At 38.5% G+C, this 20,873-nt stretch overlaps 1 protein-coding gene across 7 annotated transcripts in view; it reads right to left on the reverse strand.

The window, feature by feature from the left end:
- The window catches only part of KIAA1217 (KIAA1217 ortholog), a 173,799-nt gene that overhangs the window by 60,014 nt on the left and 92,912 nt on the right, over positions 1-20,873 (reverse strand). For all 7 annotated transcript variants that reach the window (XR_010743290.1, XM_066316215.1, XM_066316166.1 and 4 more), the window contains exons 4-5: positions 16,308-16,506; positions 11,740-11,833 (exon numbers count right to left, since the gene is read on the reverse strand). Coding sequence is in view for 6 of the 7 variants with exons in the window: in XM_066316215.1 (XP_066172312.1) it covers positions 11,740-11,833; positions 16,308-16,506 (293 nt within the window). In the remaining variant the exon portion in view is untranslated. The remainder of the gene's footprint in view (positions 1-11,739; positions 11,834-16,307; positions 16,507-20,873) is intronic.

Here is a 20,873-nt window from a genome sequence, read left to right on the forward strand (position 1 = left end):
CCCTTTTGCATTCCCAACCTCTCACCACTGACTGCAGTGGGTGGCAATTTCTACAGTGATCTTATAAGGATGAGATTTTAAAAAAAAAATCTTTATAGGGAGCCTGCCTGTATGTCTTTTCATTGAGCTCATTTTCTGTTCTGTTTCTAGTCCTACTTTTTTTCTATTTTTCCCCCCCTTCTTTATAAGAGAGCTGAGCTCCTGTAACTACAAAGGACAATGATGGCTTCATTCCATCTGCTGCTGCTGGTCCATGCAATGGACATTGCTGTGATCTGCCTCGGAGAACCCAACTTAAGCTGTGGCTCCTGTTTTATTAAACTAAGCATTAAGCATCTCTCTCCTGAAGCTGGCAATAAACATTATTAATTTCTCAGCAGAGCAACACAGAAGCACATTCATTTTTCTCTTCCTTAGTCCTACCATTAGCATACTTATTTATGCCTAACTTTCTTAATAAAGAGAGCTGAGTTTGTGGCATGAAATATTCCCTTCTTAGTTCATAGGTAATGCAGAAATGATAATAAAAAGAAGCAAGTCATATGTTGCAGATATTTTACTAACACTTAACTCATAACTTGGACTGATGACCTTAAAGATCTTTTCCAATCTAAATGACTCTGTGATTCCCTGAAACAGGGAAGAAAGGAGATAAAGAAGTATTATGTGGAAAGGTAATAGGGAATTCTTAGTGTAGAACTACAGAAGAAAGGAAAAAAGACAAAACAAAAAGGGAAGACAGTATGAAGGATAGTAAATAGGAGTTTGTGAAAGACAAAAGAGAGTAATATTGGAGATGGAATGTTGAAAAATTAATAGGGAAACAAGAAAAGGATAATAAATAAAAAGGAAACAAAATGAGAGACTTAAGCTGGGAAGAGAGGAACTGATGAGAAAAAGAGAAGTTAAAGAGACTGTAGCGTAAAAAGGAAAAGTCAACAGAAAATTCAATGAAACAAAGAAAATAAAACGAGAGTAAGTGGGAAAACATGAACTAATGCAAATTTTCTTCAATGCTAGAAGATTTTGCATTAGCTCTTGTTTTGCACTAGCTACAATGCTGTAGCCTAACATAGTAGGCATGGCAGGGAGAAGGGGAGAGCAATAAAGAAAGGAGAACATCCAACATACACTTATTTCATTCTGTTTAATATTCTGAGGCTTTGTGGGTTTTTTTGGCAGATGTGGTCAGAACATGAGGCCAATTTTTAGGAAAGAAGTGAGCAGAGCACTTCAGGTAAATGCCAGCTGGAGTGACCCACAAATGCTTGAGGACATGGGCAAAGAATACAAGACCATTACTTGCTTTTGCTATCCACTCTCATATTCAAAACAAAGACATTTGAGATGCACTTTAAAGCTAAAAATGGCTTTTGAAACCCAGCATGCAGGTCAGCCATTACCACTGAAGATATAGTTACAGCTCCAAACAGCTTCATCTCCTTCAGACAGTGCAAGAAATAACAGCTCTCTACAAGTGAGGCCTTAATGCAGCACCTCTGAGACGCCCCATGCAGTGGGACTGAGTGCTGAGAGAGAACACTGAGGTGGCTTCTGCCCTCTCTACGTGTCTGGTTGTTAGTGGGGGACAACAGAAATTCTAGTTTAATCAAACCATCACCAGGCTCTGACAAGTGATCAGACATGTCATGTGTGTCTACATGCAGATGTGCACACAGCCCTTCTCAGAAAACTTTTTCCCTTATCAATTCCATCATGCTATCAATCCCCTGACCACACAGACTTATGACCACAAGAACAACTCCACATCAAGAGCTCTTTCACCATCATTATGCTCAATGGCCCTTCCCATTCCCAAATTGAGGTCACCTTTTTTCCCAAGTGTAAAACAAGAAGCAAACAAAAATATAAGAGGAAAGCAGTATCACTCTTCTTTCCATAAAATGATGAGCTTATAACATGCCTCATCTTAAATACAGCTCGAGGAATGGGCTCTATATTTGGACTAGCCTGGTTGTACCTGTACTGAACCTGCTGTCACAGATCAACTGTCAATGAGAAAATCTTGACAACACACTGGCTGAGCCCTGCTTGGAAGGGAATGGAGCATAGGGCCACTTGGAGCCTGACTCGGAGCCATCCCATAAGAGCTTCCAGTCCAGCCACACTTTAGGCTTTAAGCAAAGTGAGCAAAAAGATGGAAGAGATGCAGCACATTTTGCATTGGCCTGTCTGAAATCACAGTGCCTCTGTGTGGAAGTCTATTTCCCCAGCAGCATTTCATCATTTGAGCTATCTCCCTGCTACCAGTCTGCATTGCTTTACTCCTGATTGGCAGGACAAACACCCAGATCAGTTAACAGGCACTCATTTCTGCCTATTTATGTATTTAATTTCCTATGAACAAATGAAATGTGAGAGTTAAAAAAAATGTTTAGATTATCCAATTAAGCAGAGAGAAGTTAATTAATTTCTCATGCTTTATTTTCCTTTGCTTTCTTCGGGTACTATGCAGATAGAATGGAGAGTGCACTAAGAAACCTCTTGGCATTTCAGCCAAGATTTTTCAGGGTGTTATCACAAATGACAAAAATATAAACACACTAAAACATAACACATTCCAATCCTAAAAAGGTCGGATTTACATAATTACATGATTGGTTTGCCAATATCCACATTTATCTCATCAGTATAGCATGGCCCACCCATCCCATAAGCTATTCAGATTGTTTGGATTGAATGTATAAAAGCTGTTACTGATCTATTTTTCTAAAGTTAACATTATGACAACCCTCATAACTAGTGCTGCATTCAAACCAATTGTTGCCTTTGCTTTCAAATCAACTGCTCCTTTCTTCTGATTTTCCAGTGATGCTTTTTATGGTAGAATTTTCTGAGAACAGAGTAATTTAATTCATGAAAATGCAGAAAGCATTTCCTCCTCCCTCCTCATTCTCTTTGAAGAGATGAAGGACACCATGTATATAACATAGATAACCACTACCAATGTAGAGAGCCAAACCTTCAGACCAATTTCAATTTCAGCATTTCTTAGGGCACCACAGAACTGATGGGGTCATCTCTTCTTTTTCCAAAAAAGGAATAGTTTCAAAGATGTACAGTTCTGGTACAGATCAGCATTTTTATTTGGTTTAAATATGCTGTATATCAGATTTCTGCTATTTAAAAGAAAAATACTTTAAGTAACTGCTCTCATAAATCAAAATAAATGCATGGCTTTCTGACTTCCTGTACTAACTCAGCTCCTATTTTTGTTCCATATTTGTATCTCTTCTCATTGTACTGAAGAAAACTAAAACTGACCAAGTTGATATAGTTAAATGAACATAAAGAAAGTGTAACCTTTGCTCTCATCTTACATTACCGAACAACTGAGTCAAAATACAATTCCTATTTCAGATATACAAAATGGGTTAGAATGTAAATAATATAGAAATATTATAAAACAGAGCTGATAGTCAAAAGACATAACCAGCATGTTTAGACCTATTTCTTCCAATACAAGGACATAGAAAATCAGAAAAAGTAAGTTGCTGTGCTGAATTTTGGAGTCAGCACTATTGGCAGGAGGAATGGTCATGAAAAATCTTACGTTCAACTGCATTTTGCAATGCAAGTGTCCAAGCCACACCACAGCTCAGAGCCATAAGGTCAAACAGCATTTGTAATTGTATGTCTTTTGAAATGAAAGAAGTGCTATCAGTGCATCATCTAAAAGTCTTAGATCTCAAACTTCTTCCTACAGTGTTTGAAGCCTGCATTTTTTTTTTCCCTTTTACTTCCTTCTATCCCAAAAATATCCAAATTTGTCACCATGGCTGAAGTAAACAATCTAGTTTACCCAAAGGTCAAGTTATCTATAGTAAATATTAAGTGATACAGGGACTAGCCCTTTACCCAGCACACCCGTTCAGTCTTTTCACTTAGTCACATGGAGTTCAAATTTGCAATGATGTAAGAAAGACATATATTCAGACAAAAAATAATTTCAGCATCACATCATTTCTCATGGAGTCCTATTGCGTGCTGATATTTGCAACTGTCTTGCCTTTGCCAGCTGAGGCTTTTTTTAACCCCACATCTTAACCTGTATCCAAGGAAAGATATTTTTACTGCTCATATTTTCAGAAGACTGATTAGTTTTCCAGAGCCCTTATTAGAAAAAGTACAATCCAACATGGAGAAGAATCAAGACCGTCAGATGTATAACTGTGTTCTCTTAAACACCAAGTAATGGTTGACTCCTCTTTGTTAAAACAAATAAACAATCAGAATTAATTCTCTTCAGTATTCATAAGGCTAATGACTAATAATATGCTGAAGTGAAGACTCAGTGGAAAGCAGAGAATCTGGGACATAATCATGAACTAACACATTCTGGATCTGTGAAAAACTTACTGGAAAAGCTAAGGTCCTGCGTGACAAGAAGAATGGCTTTTTTGAAGAAGAAATATTACTGCTAAATTCACTTGGTTCTGGGAGCTGTGGTAACAAAAAGCCCACCTTCAAAAAGTCATTTTTAACCCCTGGTAGAGAAACAGCTCATTTGGAAAGCTACTTGGAAGTCATAAAACTTGACTGGACTTTGACTTGCGTGACTCCTGCAATTCAGATAAGCTGCCTGGTTTACAAAGGAGATGAAGAAGCACCTCCCCTCCTCATAATGCAGGTCCCAGCTATGAGCATTTTTATCATCTATCAGTGTGCTCAGAGAGCTCTGGCAACATCTGACTGTCAACTATTTAGGAATTTCAAGTAAGCAGTAAGATTAGTGGAAACTAAAAGCAAGTTTAGTTCTACTAAAAGCAAGGAAAGGAGGCGGGGGGGAAGAGCAAAACTTCTAAAGAATTGGCACAAGGAAACATTATGTAAAAGGAGGTGGAGTAAGAATAAAACCAGAAACTAGTAGACAATAAAAAATGGACTCAAATCCATTCCTTATGTTTTTATTCAGGGTAAGCTCTCACTGAAGGCAGCAAAATCTTTGCCTGAGAACTTCAGATGTATGAGAGATAAAATTTCTACTTTTAATGAAGGGCTGGAAAGACCTTCACCCAAAAGAGATAATATGTTGTCTGTAGGTAACTTCATCAGCTGCAGGGTAAGATCTCAGCAAACCCTAACATGAAAGGCAGACCAGCTTGAATACAGGCCTGTTAATGGGAAATAAAGAACCCTCCCCCTAAAAATTCCACTCTCTGGAAGTTTCCAGGTAACTGGTTTGTGATATCTACCATATGACACTCCTCTCAGGCTAACTGGGAGATTATTGCAGGGGTGCGGCAAGCTCGTGTTCCTTCAGGGGTTTTATGTCAAGAACATGACACTTGCTTTCAGCAGCAGCTTCACATAAACTTAAAATCCATCCTCATTATTTGAAAATTATAGAAACCCTAAAAAGTATCTTTTAAAATGTCAGTACAGTAATAGTATCTACAAGGTTATATTCCTTATGCATACATACATTCCCTATAGATACATATAATACCATTCCTGATGTTTGTGAAATAAATAAAATACACCAAAGCACAAAGCCATCATATTAAAAAAGCCACAGTACAGCATCCATCCAACTGTTACACAGGGATTTTATCTTTAAACAAAACAGCTTTGGGCTAGAAAACATTTGATATTAATACACTGTTTCATGTGTGGCTAAATAAAAGTTACATTTTTTCCTGAAAATTCGATTCTTTTTCTCACTAATTTAGACTTTGCACAGCAGTAGGTACTGTATATCAAAGGACACATGAATGAAAGAGAACAGGTACATTTACAGTCTTTCATCACAGACTAATTTGATGCAGGTACTCCTCGGTATCTGCAGGTCTGTAGTTGCATAAATAATTGATAATTACTGAAAACCCACTCAAAGAAAAAGTAGTAAAATCCATATCAGTAAAAATAAAATCCAGAACATCAGAAACTTCTTTTATAAATTTTGTTCAGATCTCAGCAAGATCTGTAACAGCAATTGGAAAATAACTGTTCATGTTCAATATGCAAAACTGACATAAAATCTAGGAGTAGAGGCTGGTGATGTAAAGAGTAATTAAATATTTATTTTCTCACACAGCTGAAGGAAGAACAAACAGTTTGCATTGTTCTGATTGAAATTCCTGGTTAATCTGAAAATATTTTTTAGTTTGGAAAATAAAAAAAAAAAAAAAAGAAAAAAGGAATTATATATCCTTCATTATTTATAAGCATCATCTTACCTTACATCTCTTGGTGAGTTCTGTTTCTAGATGACTTTGGCAGGTATTTTAATTCAGAATTAGTTTCAGCAATACGTGCCATTACATCTGCTCTTTAAAATAAACTGCTTTTTTCTCTTTTCGTCAGACAAAGTATGTGGCCTAAAAGAGCTGCAGCGTCTCTGCTCAAGAGATTTCATGGACACTCAGAGGCTTTCTTTCCACTGTATGAAAGTTAAATCTGAGTGAGGAAGGCATTTTTCCTGTCCCGGAAATCAGCATAACCAAAACCAATGCTGAGCTAATGAGAAATGTTTCTTCCATGTGTTCTGTTTGGCAGACACCGCAAGTCATATCAAGGAAACACGTGATGTTTATAAATACAATATGGCTTATGTTGTCATAACCTCTCAATGACAAAAAGAGCATTAGAAAAAGCAGACAGCAAAACAGCAGGAGAGATGAGATTTGTATCATTTGGAAGGTCTCTACTCTATCAGATAATAGAGGTATTAGCAACTGCCTTTTCCTTTTTTTTTTTTTTTTTTTCTTTTTCATTCTTTCTTCCCAAAAGGAAACAAAGTTTTATAGGATCAGTAAGGTAAACACATGGCAACTTATATAAATGCTGTCCTATAGGCATCCTAGCACTAAAAAGCATTCAGCCAGTTTATTGCTTGAATTATTTTCCAATAAATACTTTTGTTCTAAATACCTTTATGTAATGCAAGGAGCTCTTAATTCTGTTAGCTGGAGTATGCAATGTAAAGATATAACTGTGGCAGCATTTGCAACTTTTATGTTTATTGATTTTAAGATCATAAGCTATCCAACGAAAAGTTAAAGAAGATGGATGTATGTTTACAGGTACCTTAGGAACACAGAAGAATTATTCTGCTTTTATTATTTCTCTATCTTTTCTGCAAAACAGCACTGAATTTCAGCCTCCTTGGAAGCCTTAAATTCTTGGGTAGTTGTTTGAGAGTTTCAGGTACTTGTATTTTTAAGTTCACACATTTCATCTAGCTCTAGAGAGTTAAAATGTTAGCAGCCTGCTAACCAGTTGCTTTCAGGAGAAAAATGAAAAGTTGGTGGCGTGCAATTTCAACAATAAAAGCAATTTAGCACAAATTTACCCAACAATTACCAAATGTCTGTCTCATTTTCCTATAAAACTCATGTTAACTCCTCTCACCTTCGCAGCCAAACGCCCCTATCACTGTCAGGAACATTATCATCTTTTTGCCTCTCTAACTCCCATAAAATGTGGAGTTTCCAGGTACCCTGCTCTGCCCCAACTCGGCTCTGACTCAACTTGTCCTAATTGCTCTTTCTTGGAGAAACAGAAATCCAAAACACCTCAGAGCATACCTCAATACAACAACAGCCACAACAAGCATTCTTTGAATATTCTGACCTCACCCAGCAGAGATCTTAGGCAAGTCAGAGAATTAAGTAAAACCACGGTAGGTGTAGGACACTTCAAAATAAAGTGTACCCTGCAGACTTTAGGGCAGGTGAATGGGAAGAGACAGACTGCCAAGCAAAATAGCCACCAGTTTTGTATGAAGTAAAAACTCCCTCCCAGTTCTCAAAATCAGCTGGTAGGCGAAGCTCAAAACAAGCCACTGCATAAGCCAACATTACTAGTCTCCAGCTGTACCACCAGAAATACTGACTGGTTTATATAACAGAAGGGGGAGACTGTAATTTAAGTTTCTTTAGCCTTTAGCCACTCCAGAAAAGGAGGGTGTAGAGAATGAGGTTAGAAAATACGCTGTGCACATTCAGTGGGGGAATCACTTCAGCTCAACAGCCCAGGATGAAAGGAACTGTGTCAATTCTCTCAGCAACGTGTAAACCCCCACTGCCGGCTCCTTCCAGGCATGTCCTGGCATTCAGTCTGTGCACCAGGGCTGACTGAGTGCCAGCCTGGGCCTTCCCCTTCCAACCTATGCAAATCACAAATGGCAATTCTAAGGGCACAGAGCAGTACGGCTGTGTATGTGCATTACACTGGAATTCAGAACAATGCCAGGGGAAAAACAGACCATCTCAATATTTGTTAATAAGACAGTATTTTGTCAGAATAAAGTACTGTTGCACAGAGAGCTAGGAAATGCTGATAAATGGTACAAGCTCAGGTGAAGGAATAAATGAATGAAAGGCAGCAATGGGAACATACATTTTTCAAAAAAAACCCCCAAAAACCAGCTGTTGCAGATTTACAGAGTACATTTTGGGAAAGGAAAAATAAAAAAGGAAGAGCACAAGCACAAATATTCACTGAGACAGCACTATACGGGTATTTTTGCTTAGCAGCATTCAACATGGCAGACCTGTCAAACAGACCACGCTCTGTGAGATGGGAAGGACCAATACCAGTAAGCAAGTGAGGCACTCAGAAGGATTTCAAGAAAAGCTTTCCTTTAGGGCTTGCCTGGACCCTCAGACAACTCCCTTTTCTCAAACACAACCCACTCAGAAAAAAAGCATGAAACAAACAGGAAAACTAGAATGAATGGACATGAAAGCTGAATGGTTCTATAGAAGATGTGAAAGCTACTGATCCCACATTCTTCTTGGACATTTTGAGTCTTCTTGTCCATATGGGTAATACTTAATACTTCAAGTGTTACTGCCAATTCCTATACAGGTCTTGCATCTGTTTGGTAGTTAAAACAGGTGTTCAAGCTGGCAGCTAACATTGTTTTCTTAGATTATTTTGGGCCAGTTACATGGAAATTATTATAAAGCACATGCATAGAAGCCTGAATGTCATCAAACCCAGGGATAAACATTCCAAAGGGAGAAGAAGACAAACAGTAGAAAAATCTGAAAGGCAAAGCTTTCCCAATCATCAAGAAAATTAAGTTTTAACTCACAGATGACAGGAGATACACATTCAGAGTATCATCATGGAAAAATATACTTACAATGACTAATTAATAATATTCTAAATACTGTTTTTCCATGTTCCGATAATCAGCTGCTTTTCTGCAGGTATTTTAAAACAATTAAACATGATGCCAAGCACACACTACCTACTTCCCACTGTAGTGAATTTGTATGAAATTGATGAACATCAATTTGCCTAATGCAAAGATATGCAAACATAAAGGGAGAGAGAAGAAGCAAAGGTTTTTCTAAAATCTTATGGACACTCTGCAACAGCAATACATAAAATGTACATGTTTTTCACTTGGAACCCTCACATTTCCCCCTCCTTTACTCTGGTTTGCTAAGGAAAGAGGGATAAATAATCCATCTGGTTATTGGTGTATTTCTTCTGCTGAACTAATAACCTGTGAATCCCCAGGTAAATTTTAATCAGATTTAACCAATGAGTAGAAACCATTAAGACTACTATGTCCCTATAATTTTTGCCAAATCAGTGATTTGATGGAAGATCCTACTGCACTTCTGCCAAAGAGAGGAACAGTTGCAGTGTGGGCTCCAGAGGATGAACACTAGAGAGTGTAATTACTTTGTGAAAAGCCTCAGTTAGGACCTGAGTGTTGTTGTATAAGGAAGAACCCAACCAAAAGACACACATCCTTAGAAGAGCAGTCTACAGTATTTCTGAGCTCAAGAAATCACTTGTTTCCATGCTCATAACTTTGAAGTGCAGAAGTTCACACAGATCAAAGGGAAGACTTTTTGCACATTTCTCCACAAAGCTCCTATGAACACCCTGGCTCTGACTTCACCTCTCAGACCAGAAAGACAAGAAATCTGCCAATGCAAAGCAAAAGCCAAATGAGAAAACAGCTCTTTTGCTGGATGCATGGGATTTCAAAATGGTGTCTTTGCATTTCTGTAAAGCAAAACACAATATTCTGAAAACAACACCTCTGCAAAGGTTGTCACTGAGTCACCACTATTTTTTAGTTATGGCCAAAAGGTACTAACTCAGATATAATCAGGAGATGTTGAGTGCGCATATCTATTGTACAACACAGGATTTTAAAATAAGCAATTCAAATAATTGCAATTTTTGCACAGAGATAGCAACTGTGTTCAAAACAACTCTGCTAGGCAGCAAATGCCTGGAAGGGGGCCAAAAAAGTAATTTTTACTTTCAAATATATGTGGTTAACTACCTTCAAACAGGTCTAGAACACACAAATAAAGCCACAGTATATACCTTCATCCACTGTACATGGAACAAGAACAGTATAACATAACTTTACAGCAACAGGCATTAATGTTGAAATGCACAGTGACAGTATGTCACGTCTTTGAATCTGAATGAGATGTTTCGGATACATCCAGTTGCTGCCACAGGAATATAACCAGAACTGAAGAATTTCAGGATGTTACAGAATACACAAAAAACTATCACACCTTCCCTTTGAAGCACATCCATTTCCTTTCTCCTGTTGTGTGTGCAGCAGTGTGAAAAATCAACTAATTAGACTTCTGACCTATCCAAAGGACCATTCTATAATTGAAGTGCATAAATGAGAGGTGGTTGAGAATAGTGCCTGTAAATAAACCATTTCAATCTTTCTAAAATATTGTGGCCCTAAACTGTTGAAACACAAGAAGTACTTAAACAAAATATTAGTAATAAAGCAGTGAGACATGCTGAGAATTGATAATGAAGCCAAGTAGCAAATGCACAGTTAAGGAAATCACTTCACAGGAAATTTTCTGCACAGTTGAATCAGCTTTGGAATGCACATAAAAGCCACAAAGCAGTAGTGGCATTCCCTTCTGGCCCCATGGAGTTAATTTGGTTGTACTGTCTCCTGTGGACAGACCTAGGAGGGGTGGGGAGGAGATGAGGTTGTATAATCTCAGCACCACCACCCTCTACTGCAACACCAGCTGCAGGTAACACGGTGGAAGAGGCGCCCCAAGCTGCATCTCCTGTCCTCTTGGCACCATTTACAGCAAGGACGAGAGGGAACAGTGCAGCAAAAGACCCACACAGTGAGAGAGAGAGAGAAATCAGATGTTTCAAATGTATTCTCTGCAGTGTTCTAATACAAAATGTTCACCTGAAAATACAAATATACTCCTCCTTTTTCAGTGCAGGTAGAAAATTTTAGAAAAAGACAAAACTATTGACACCACAATGGGTATTTACCAGAATTTCCTATCCAAAACTATTATTTACAAAGAGTTTCAGTAGATTCAAAGGTACAGCTGCTCAGCCACTGGAAACCAATCCCTGCTGAAACTTTGCTGGAGTGTACTAACACAATGCCATACTTGACTGTAAAGGGCTTGGAGAAACAGAATTAGAAGCTGTAAAAACTCTGAGTACTGTCTGTGTCACAAAATGCATAATTAAAGGCTATGTTTTGCTTCACATGCTTTACTGCATTTAAACAAGATCAAAAAACCAGTTAATGCCCAGGGCAAATAACTGGAAAAAGAAAGGCAGCTAAAGTATATTACAACAAGCATTATTTATTCCCTTTTCTGTATATGTGCCACATCTATACCCCTGATTTTCTGAATTGCTATGTACATATTACATTTCAGAGTTTAAACGTTTAGCAGAAAAGCTGGAGGAAAAAAAGAGTATAAATTCAGCATTAGTACTTACCCTTATATCTCCATTTACAGCTCTGGAAGTGTGATTAAATGCATGTGCAGGGTCTTTGTTGTAAACTTTAAGGAAAGATCGGTCTTGAATATTCCTGGAATTAAAGAATCAGCAATGACAACTGATGAAAGCAGTTTTATTTACTTTGTTGCCTGAAAGTTTCAGGTAACAGACAAACATAGTAGGTGTGCAGTCAATCTATAAGAAAAATGTAAATGCCATAACTAACACACACACACACACAAACAAAAGCCTACTTTGATTCTCTTTCCCATGGGAAGTATCATTCTTTCACTAGAACTCCACACCCATAAAAATTAGATAGTGTTAAGTTTCTTTCAAGATCCTGCCACAGAGTGAAAACACTTTGAAGACAATAGAACTTCAACATTTGCACAGCACTCGAAAAGGATTTAGTTAATATTTACATGTTTTATTGTGCACTCAGCCCACATAAATTTTTGCTATTCTAAGAAGCAAGAATATCAAAAGAAAAGCAGTCTTTCTAACTGTAATTATTCTTGAGAAAATTTTAATTATCAGCTTGTTCACAACGTTGAAAAAAATCCACAAAAGCTAAAAAATCAGTAGATAAATTTGTCCTCTAAACTTTATCTATAATAAAGACAGTTTTAAAAGGGAAAAAGTATTAGAGAAACAAATTAGCAAAAATTCTGATGAAAGCTTACACAGAAATAGTTTAGATGAAAAGCTCTACAAGAATACTTTTGTTTAGGATGGACTCTGCACTTCGTCTTTGATTAGTTAATTTGTTAGCTACTATATTTAGGAAAGAGATGACAGTTTTTTATTTTGTTCCAAGACCTACCTTCCAATAATTTTATGGCTTTGACACTTGCCCTGAGCTCTTGCTCTGATTTCTGGTTCACATTTAATCAGTAGCAAAGCCTCCAATCTATGCTCACTTACATCCTTTCAAAACTGCAATTCCTTTCATTTCCCTGTAGTGATCTCTAGAGAATTTACTTACACATGTGACTGAATTCCTTTCCTCCAGGTGCAGCTACAAGTCTACTGAACTGATCTTAATCACTTGGATTATAATTCAAAAATGAAGGGAAGGATTGTTGGGCAGGTCCAATTTCTTTCTTACAATGTCATATTACAATCAGTGATTGCTTTGAATGGGTAGCTAGTCAGAACTTGTGTTGCTGTTGTAGATGTCAAGTAGTTATTAAAGAAACCCTGCAGCTTAAGAGACAGATCAGTGTCTTGTGTTTAAGAACTGGAGGGCTGATGAGAAATTTTGTATTTATGAGTGTTTACTTGTAGACTGCATAGGAAAATAGCTACCTTGCAGCAAGTTCGAGTTCTTCAATTATTTACAGTAACATAAACTGCTTTCCATCTTGCAAATGTGACCCTTTTGCTTTGAGACCTGCACTGGGAGTCTCAGTTGGCATTGTCTGCCTCGGACTTGGGACTATGTTCTTCTCAATACAAAGCAAGCTCTCTCATCTTCCATTCAAGAAATGGCATATTATTAATTTAAATACATTTTATCTGCTGTCTCTTCTGTCTGAGGGCTATGAGATGGTACCTCACACAACTGGAGTTTTGAAAAGGCATTTTCCATAAATATTTCTTGTAGAAACATGACATGGTAAAGTGAAACATTGCTGCAAGGCAAAGCACCAAAATACTAGGCATTTGATCTCTGATATGAATGTATTTCAGCTCATGTTGCTATTCTAAGATAATCATTACTGATAATAGGTATGTGTTACTGTACTTTTATTATTACTATAATTTACATTATTGTAGCTCCCAGATGCCCTTGGCATGTTCAAAGGCCTCACAGATCTGTGTGTGCTGTGTAAACACCCCAGGAAGACAACTTTTCACCAGCAGACAAGGTGAACAGGAGTCATAAGACAATAGCATAGCTGCAGGAAGATAAGGGAACAAAAAGATCATAGTCTCTCCAGCCAGAGAGCAGTAAACAAATCCTGGAACCATGGGCATGCTCTGAGTAGGCAGTGCAACAGAGAGAGTGGGAAGGAGACCAATGCAGTGGTTTTGCAGATGTCTGTGGATGACACCTTCCAAGCATGTTAGATGGCTGCCTGAGAGAGGGGAAAGGCACTTGTTTGAAAATTAAAGATGTAGAGTTCAAACTGGCATTATTCACCAAGTGGAAGCAGATGGCACTTGGTACTCAACAAGAAATGAAAAGTAGCATTGAAGTGGGCTTGGAGGAGCCCTCATAATGAAGACAAGTAGTTTAATGAGATGAAGAAGATACAGTCAGAGGACAAGTGAAAAATAAATGCATGCAGAACAGTCTACTTGTCAAACTAGGAGAATGATCTTTGTTGCTTCATCTGAATGGGTAAGAGCAAGCAAGATTACCTATTACCTGTGCCAACTGCCAAGAAAAGACAATTGCAGCTGTTCCTATTAAAAAATTGAAGAATTAAATGAGTGCTTTTTCTCTGTGTCATGGGAAATGAAAGGCTGTAAAATAGAGGTGTTCTTAAGCAAAAATCTGAAGCCTACACTAGATGCAGAGCCCTGAACCACTTTAAGAAAAAGACTGGACTTAAGTAGAAAGACAGGGCTTTGTCTCCAGTGATAAAAAAGAAAAATTTAAAACAAAGGGGAAGAAGAAAAGGAAGAAGGAGGGGGAGAAGAAGGGGAAGAAGAAGGGGAGGAAAGGGAAGAAGAGGAAGAAGAAAGGGAAGAAGGAGGAGGATGGGGGGTGGGGCGAAGAAGTATGATGGCCTAATGCAAGGCACAGAAGAACATGGAGCAACCTCTGAGGGAGATGGAGAGGTTAAAGACCTGACTGAAACCCCCCTTTTTAAGGGAAAGAAAGAGAAGGATTGAAGGAAGACATGGCAAACAAAAGAGAGGAAAAGGATGCTTCATCTGTTCCCTGAGGGGAGACACTGGCAAGATCTTGTGAAGAGTAAGGAACAGAAATGGAGAAACGGTTGTGGAAATTATTCTAAGGTGGTGAAAACACAGCTGGTAATGCATGTAATGGACTTCATTAACCTGGAATTCCTGAGGTTTCCTAAGTGAGAGGGCTAGCAGAACTGAAAGAGGGAATTTTGTTACAAAGGAAGTCAGCTGGGTTTTGGGATTTCCTCTAGAAATGCTCTACAATACAGGCGTAGGAACAGAGGAAGCAGATGCTGGGGTTGAGCCTGGCCTGAGGCTGGCAGAGTAACACCTGCAATGGGAGCAAGGGAAAAAGAGGTGGAGTGGCAGTAGGATAATCAACAACAGCATTCTTAAGGGCATGAAGTCATCAACTGTTAGTCTGAAACTCAAGGCAAGATGGAGGGATAAATGGAGAGAGAAGGGGCCAAAGGGCTAAACGATGGTTGGCAATAATGCACTTGGCAACAGAGATGCAGTAACCCCTATCATGATTCAATCAATTGATCTGATCTTGTGAATAAACTGTTTGATGTGTAAGAAACTTGGGTACATGTTGAAAGATGATGATGTTTGATGAAAAAAATCAGATGGGTCTTCACATAGATATTACAGTAGCCAAATGGGGTGTGGCAGTCTGCAAAGCAAATAAGATTAAAAGAAACTGAAATCCAAAAGACTAGCTAATGACAAGACACTGAGGAAAGCAAGACAGAGGTAGAAAATGGAGTGCTCAAAGATTAAGAACAGGAATGAGGGAATTGGATGGCTAGAGGGCTAGAAACCCGCCAACTTGCTCCTTTAACTACAGGATGATAAGGAGGAACACCTTAGCCATAGGATCTCCAGAAGAAACAAGACAGCAGTGGACAGTACACTTCTCTTGCACCACAAAACTTTCCTGCATTAGTGGCAGACTAACAGAGAGCCAACAGCTTTTCTGCTTTCTTCTTCATCTTCTTGCGCTCCTCTGTCCATTTTTATCACAGTTTATTTATAGAGTGTAACATGTCTGAAGTGTAACTCACAACTTTATTTATGCATGATTTGGGACTTTCTAGGGACCCTGAGACCCTTCTGCTGAAGAAACCTGGTTAATTAAGAAGCTGCACTCCCACAAAATAAAGGATAGAAAGGTGAACCATTCATTTAGTGACCAAGCTCTGAATTAGAGAAGGGAAGTGACTGCATCAGTTGCTGCACCCTGCTGCAGCAGTGGTCACCAGTGCCACAGGGCTTTGGCTATGTTAGATGGCTCACCTGGCACTGCCGTGAGGATATCAGTGACTTTGTCCTCCCAGCAAAGAAACAACACAGCTTTTTTGTGAATGCTTATTCTGTATTTTAAATGATTGTGTCTCTGTTAAAATTCAATAGGCATATTAAATATGTGAATCTTTGTATATCATACAAATATTTCAACAAGGCATGCCATTTATCAGTGGCTTGTGCAATGGATATTGCATCTACAGCTAAAGGCACTGTCAGACCAGACCTCCTGGATTACTCAGATACCACTGAACATGCCTTTATATGTGTCAGGCCACTCTCTGTCAGATACTTATCAACCCACTCCTTTCTATTCTGTAAGTGCACAACAAAACAAAAACCACAAAAAACCCCAACCCCATGAAACCAGTAGCTATAATTCCATGTCTTACCTCACATCACACAACTCATAGTATATGTTTCTGCTCTCATCCTTGATGTAAATGGCGACACTGGGCGATTCCAGCATTTTCATTGTCAGCTGCTGGGGGAAGGCACTTACAAATAGGGCACGAATCGTGTCTGTGCTTGTGATTTCATTCGGCATCCTCAACTGCTTTGTTTCATCTCCATACTGAAGATATAATACACCTGCAAGCAAACGTAATAGGAAGATACATATTCTTAAATGCACAGCAATGATCTGGTTTCAAGGGTTATGTGGAACACGGACAAAGCCCATAATGAAAAGAGAAAAACCAACACCCGCTCTTTGAAAAACAAAGCACATATGTAATTTTCCTTTTCAACAGACTATTGGAATAGAGCATAGAACAGTGATATGGTTCGGCCTTGATAAGTGTGCTAGTCCCAGTACTGAGATGCCTCTTGCTGTGCTTCAGTTAGATAAATCAGAAGTTTACCTTATGAATCCTAATGGAAAATCTCAAACACACCAAGTTTGCTCTATATGGGAAGTTGTTGGTATATCACAAGGTACTTTTTTAAAAAGTTGCTGAGGAAGAAATGTATACTTTAATAGTACCTAGCTTTCCTTATACAGAACCTCACACTTATCAATAAAACCAAGATTTTCATTTTAGTGCAAGGAATTTTATATTCATAGTTCAATTTGCTGGCTTTATATAGCATAAAGCCTCAGGTGAAACTCCTGCCAGGTGTAAAACTGAGGTACCTCACAAAAAACAAGAGCAATTTTGAAACCTTTCAGTTTCATTGCATTGTTAATAATCATGCTTAGTTTAGTACTCAGGGAGAAACACAAGTAATCTTAGATGCTGAATTGCAAAATATGGACATTCTCATTCACTCAAGACAGAGAACCTTTCTGATATAGCTACTTTCAGGGAATGGGAGGCTGTGATACACTCAGTAATGGAAACATGAATAATACAGACCAAGGAGTGAGGGAAGGGATACAAAGCACCTCTTCCATGATGCCTGTGTTGGCCCTGCCAGGCTGACTCCTGCAAAACCAGCAGGTAGGTGCCTGTACTCCACTGGCCAGTACTGCATGCGTGTGGCTCATGAGCATTGCTACAGCCCAGTCCCATGTTATCATGACCTCCAAGCCCTCCAAGGACTGAAGCACTCAGGAAGAGCCATCTCAATCAACAGAAGAAATCAGTCTGTACTTGATGGAGTTGATGAGTTCTCACCATGCTGGGCCTGGCTCCTAAAGAAAACTAAAAGATCTTCTCGTGAGATCTTATTTATTAGGACCTGCACAGCAGGAAACAGGCTGCCACAAGACTGCAACTAAACTCAGCAATTCCCTGAGATGTACAGCACTAGGCAGTATATTCAGAAGCAAGTGTTCAGCTGAACGACTTTGGATACAAGGAAATGGGGACTGGTAAGCCCAGATGAATGCATTGTGCTGTTTCTGAGCCATCTCAGGTGTCTCTGTACAACACTGCATTGTCCCAGGAGGAAACACCTTTACTGTCTTGCTGTCTGTATAAGATGAAGCAAGTACAGCTTTCACAGTGGTGTAAAAAGATGGCAAATCACAGAATCACAGAAAGGCTGAGGTTGAAAGGCAGTTCTGGAGGTCATCTGGTCCACCCCCATCCCACTCAAACAGGGACAGCCACAGTCACTTGTACAGGGCCACATCCAGACAGATTTTGTACATCTTCTAGGATGGAGACTCTGCAGCCTTTTTGGGAAACTTGTTTCAGTGCTTAGTCAATCTTGCAGTGAAGAAGGGTTTCCTGATATTAGGGGGAATCTCATATGATTAATTTGGTGATTATTATCTTTGGCCTTCTCACTGGACATGAATGAAGAGAACCTGGCTCTTCCTTGCCTCCTCCTTTCAGGTTCTTTTGTATATTGATGACATCACAGCCCTCAAGTCTTCTCCAGGCTGAAGAGTCCCAGCTCTCTCAACCTGTCAGAGCTAAGAGGCTCCAACCAAGTTAATAATCCTTGTGACCCTCTACTGGAGGCTGTCCAGTCTTGGGAAGATTCTGTGCTGCCAGGCATTTGCATCGACCAATAATTAACACAGGTAGGCTAAAGGTAGGCAGAGCATTTTACACAACCTGAATTCACCACATTGGTTGCAGTGTAGATGCACTGCTCTCCCATGACCAATATAATCAGGAGGGTTGGGAACACAAGACCCTCAGTGCACTTGCCATCAACCATCAGCAAATCACAAAATTTAAATGGTAAGTTAGTGAGTCACACTTGGAAGTCATCAGCAACAGGTTGGGCAGTTTATGGTGCTGAGATACCAACACTGACTAAAAGCAATGGGAAAAGCTGAGGTCATAGAATACAAAGGCAATTAATGAAGAGAAGGCATTTCAAGCTGAGCCCCATCTACCCTTAGTCTTTAATATTTTTGTCCCTATGTTGCCCACAATTGCTATAAAGGAAGACAGAAACAGTCAGATGTTCCTACAGTCACTGGGTGGATAATTGTGTTTACACTTAGAGAAGGAAGATGCTAACTTTCATGAATACTAGACTACTCAGCATTACCTAACTATTATTTAATATTAGGCTGCTTTTACAAAATAGAGCTGTTAACTTAATCTTTGTATTATTATCAAGAGCTGATACCACTTTCTTCATTGATATTGCAATCAAACCCCATACGAATACTACTAAAAATTTCCATTTTCCTTTGTTTTTAAATTTTTTTTCCGACTGAAATGAAAGTAGTTTTCTTTCAAAGACTGAGAGGAATTTTCCTATGACTTTTATTTCTAATGCTAATATTTAATGAGCTATTAAACTATTTTTTCTACTTTTTATTATAATTTCAGACATTTATTTCTTTATGTTCTTCAAGGTAAAACTGTCTTTTTAGTGTTCAAATATTCTATGCAGCCAAACACCCTTTAGGATTCACAAACTAAATACATTCGCAAAAAAAAATTACACAAGTTAATGATTGCATTTATTTCACTTTTCCAAGACTGCATGCAAAGACCTCATTTTTGATGATAGCTTTCAATTATTTTGAAGAACATAAGGAACTTTCTAAGTTTTGGCATTTAAACTTTCTTGGATTTAGTGAAAAAAAAAAAAAACAAAAAAAACAAAAAACCAAAAAACAACAACAAAAAAAAAATCGAAAAATATTTTTTGGCTAAAAGGACAGGCTTTGCATATCAGCTTTGCAGTTGGGTGTGACTCTCTTCTTCACAGTTTAAAGGCTAGTGCAAAAATTAGAAATGCTAGTTTTGAATTTCAGACCATTAAAACCACACTCAGTACTGAGCTACTGAAACTATTAACACAGAATAAGTGGCAAAGTTGGAAAAGTTTCCTTACATACAAGTTGAAATCATTGTAGAACACTCTTGATTCTGCCTGTGCTTCAACAGTCCCACAAAACACTGATCCAAAGCAAAATCACAGTTGTCCTTGAGTTCTCAATTTTTAAAGCAAAAAATGCATATTTTGCCTTAAAACAGACAGCTTAAACATACAACTTGGGGAAATGTTTTGGTCAGGTTAAGAGAGAAAAAATATTTTCAAAGGTATAATAATTTTTTTTTCTTTATTTTCCTTTAAACCACATGCCCTTAAAAAAAAAAACTACTGCCTTTCCTCTTGAGTTGTCTGATCCATATAATGATACAGCAATGCTTTAGGGCATTTCCTACTTGACAGAACTAACTGCTCACTTCTAAAAATCCTTTCTGAGCATGACAAAATAAAAAGACTTGAAATCCATTAGTTAAAATCATTCACAGTATTTTTCTTCCACACACTGCCCAGGTGAAATTCTGAACACCAACAATACCCACAGGTTCCACTTCATGTAAGCTGCTGGAGCTCTGAGGTGTGTTTTACCTTCAGCTAAAAATCACTCCCATGGTGATTAAAGCAAGAAGAAATTGAATATAACTTCGGCATGTTTTTTGTAAGGGCAGAGAACGTACATCAGCAAAGCTGCTGGAAAGACAATTAAACACAAGGGATGTTCCTGTCTCCATGTACCCTCAAGTCCCTCTTGCACTTACGCTTCTGTTACAACGGATTTACCTGAAACATGAAGATTGTGCCCATTTTTATACAGCACAGATCAAAGAGGACTATGAAACTCCCTGCTACTCCAGGACAACATGTATGAAGATGACTGTGAAAGAGGTAAGGACACCACACAACAGTTCTGAAAGTGCTCATCAGACAATGCTGTGGCTCCCATTTCCAAGAGCTCTGAGGAACCGCCAACCCTGTGCTGTCCTGCAGCTATAATACAAACGATAATGTTAAGACATCTCCTTTGTCATGCAGTATAACTTAGCTGCAGAAATACCTCTGTAATTTTTGTTCATCCTTCACCCTACAACAGACCACAGACTTAAACACAAGCCACAGCAGAAAACATTTACATGTAGGCCTTAGTAACAAATTGCTTCACAACATTCCTGTCAACAAAGAGGTATGCTTTATAGAAGGGAAATTAAACAGCCAAGAGGCAAAAGAACATGTTCATAGAAAGGTTTACATGCATCAAACCCAGATCTGAT

The sequence above is a fragment of the Sylvia atricapilla genome, chromosome 1 (assembly GCF_009819655.1).
Source record: "Sylvia atricapilla isolate bSylAtr1 chromosome 1, bSylAtr1.pri, whole genome shotgun sequence".
Taxonomy (NCBI): domain Eukaryota; kingdom Metazoa; phylum Chordata; class Aves; order Passeriformes; family Sylviidae; genus Sylvia; species Sylvia atricapilla.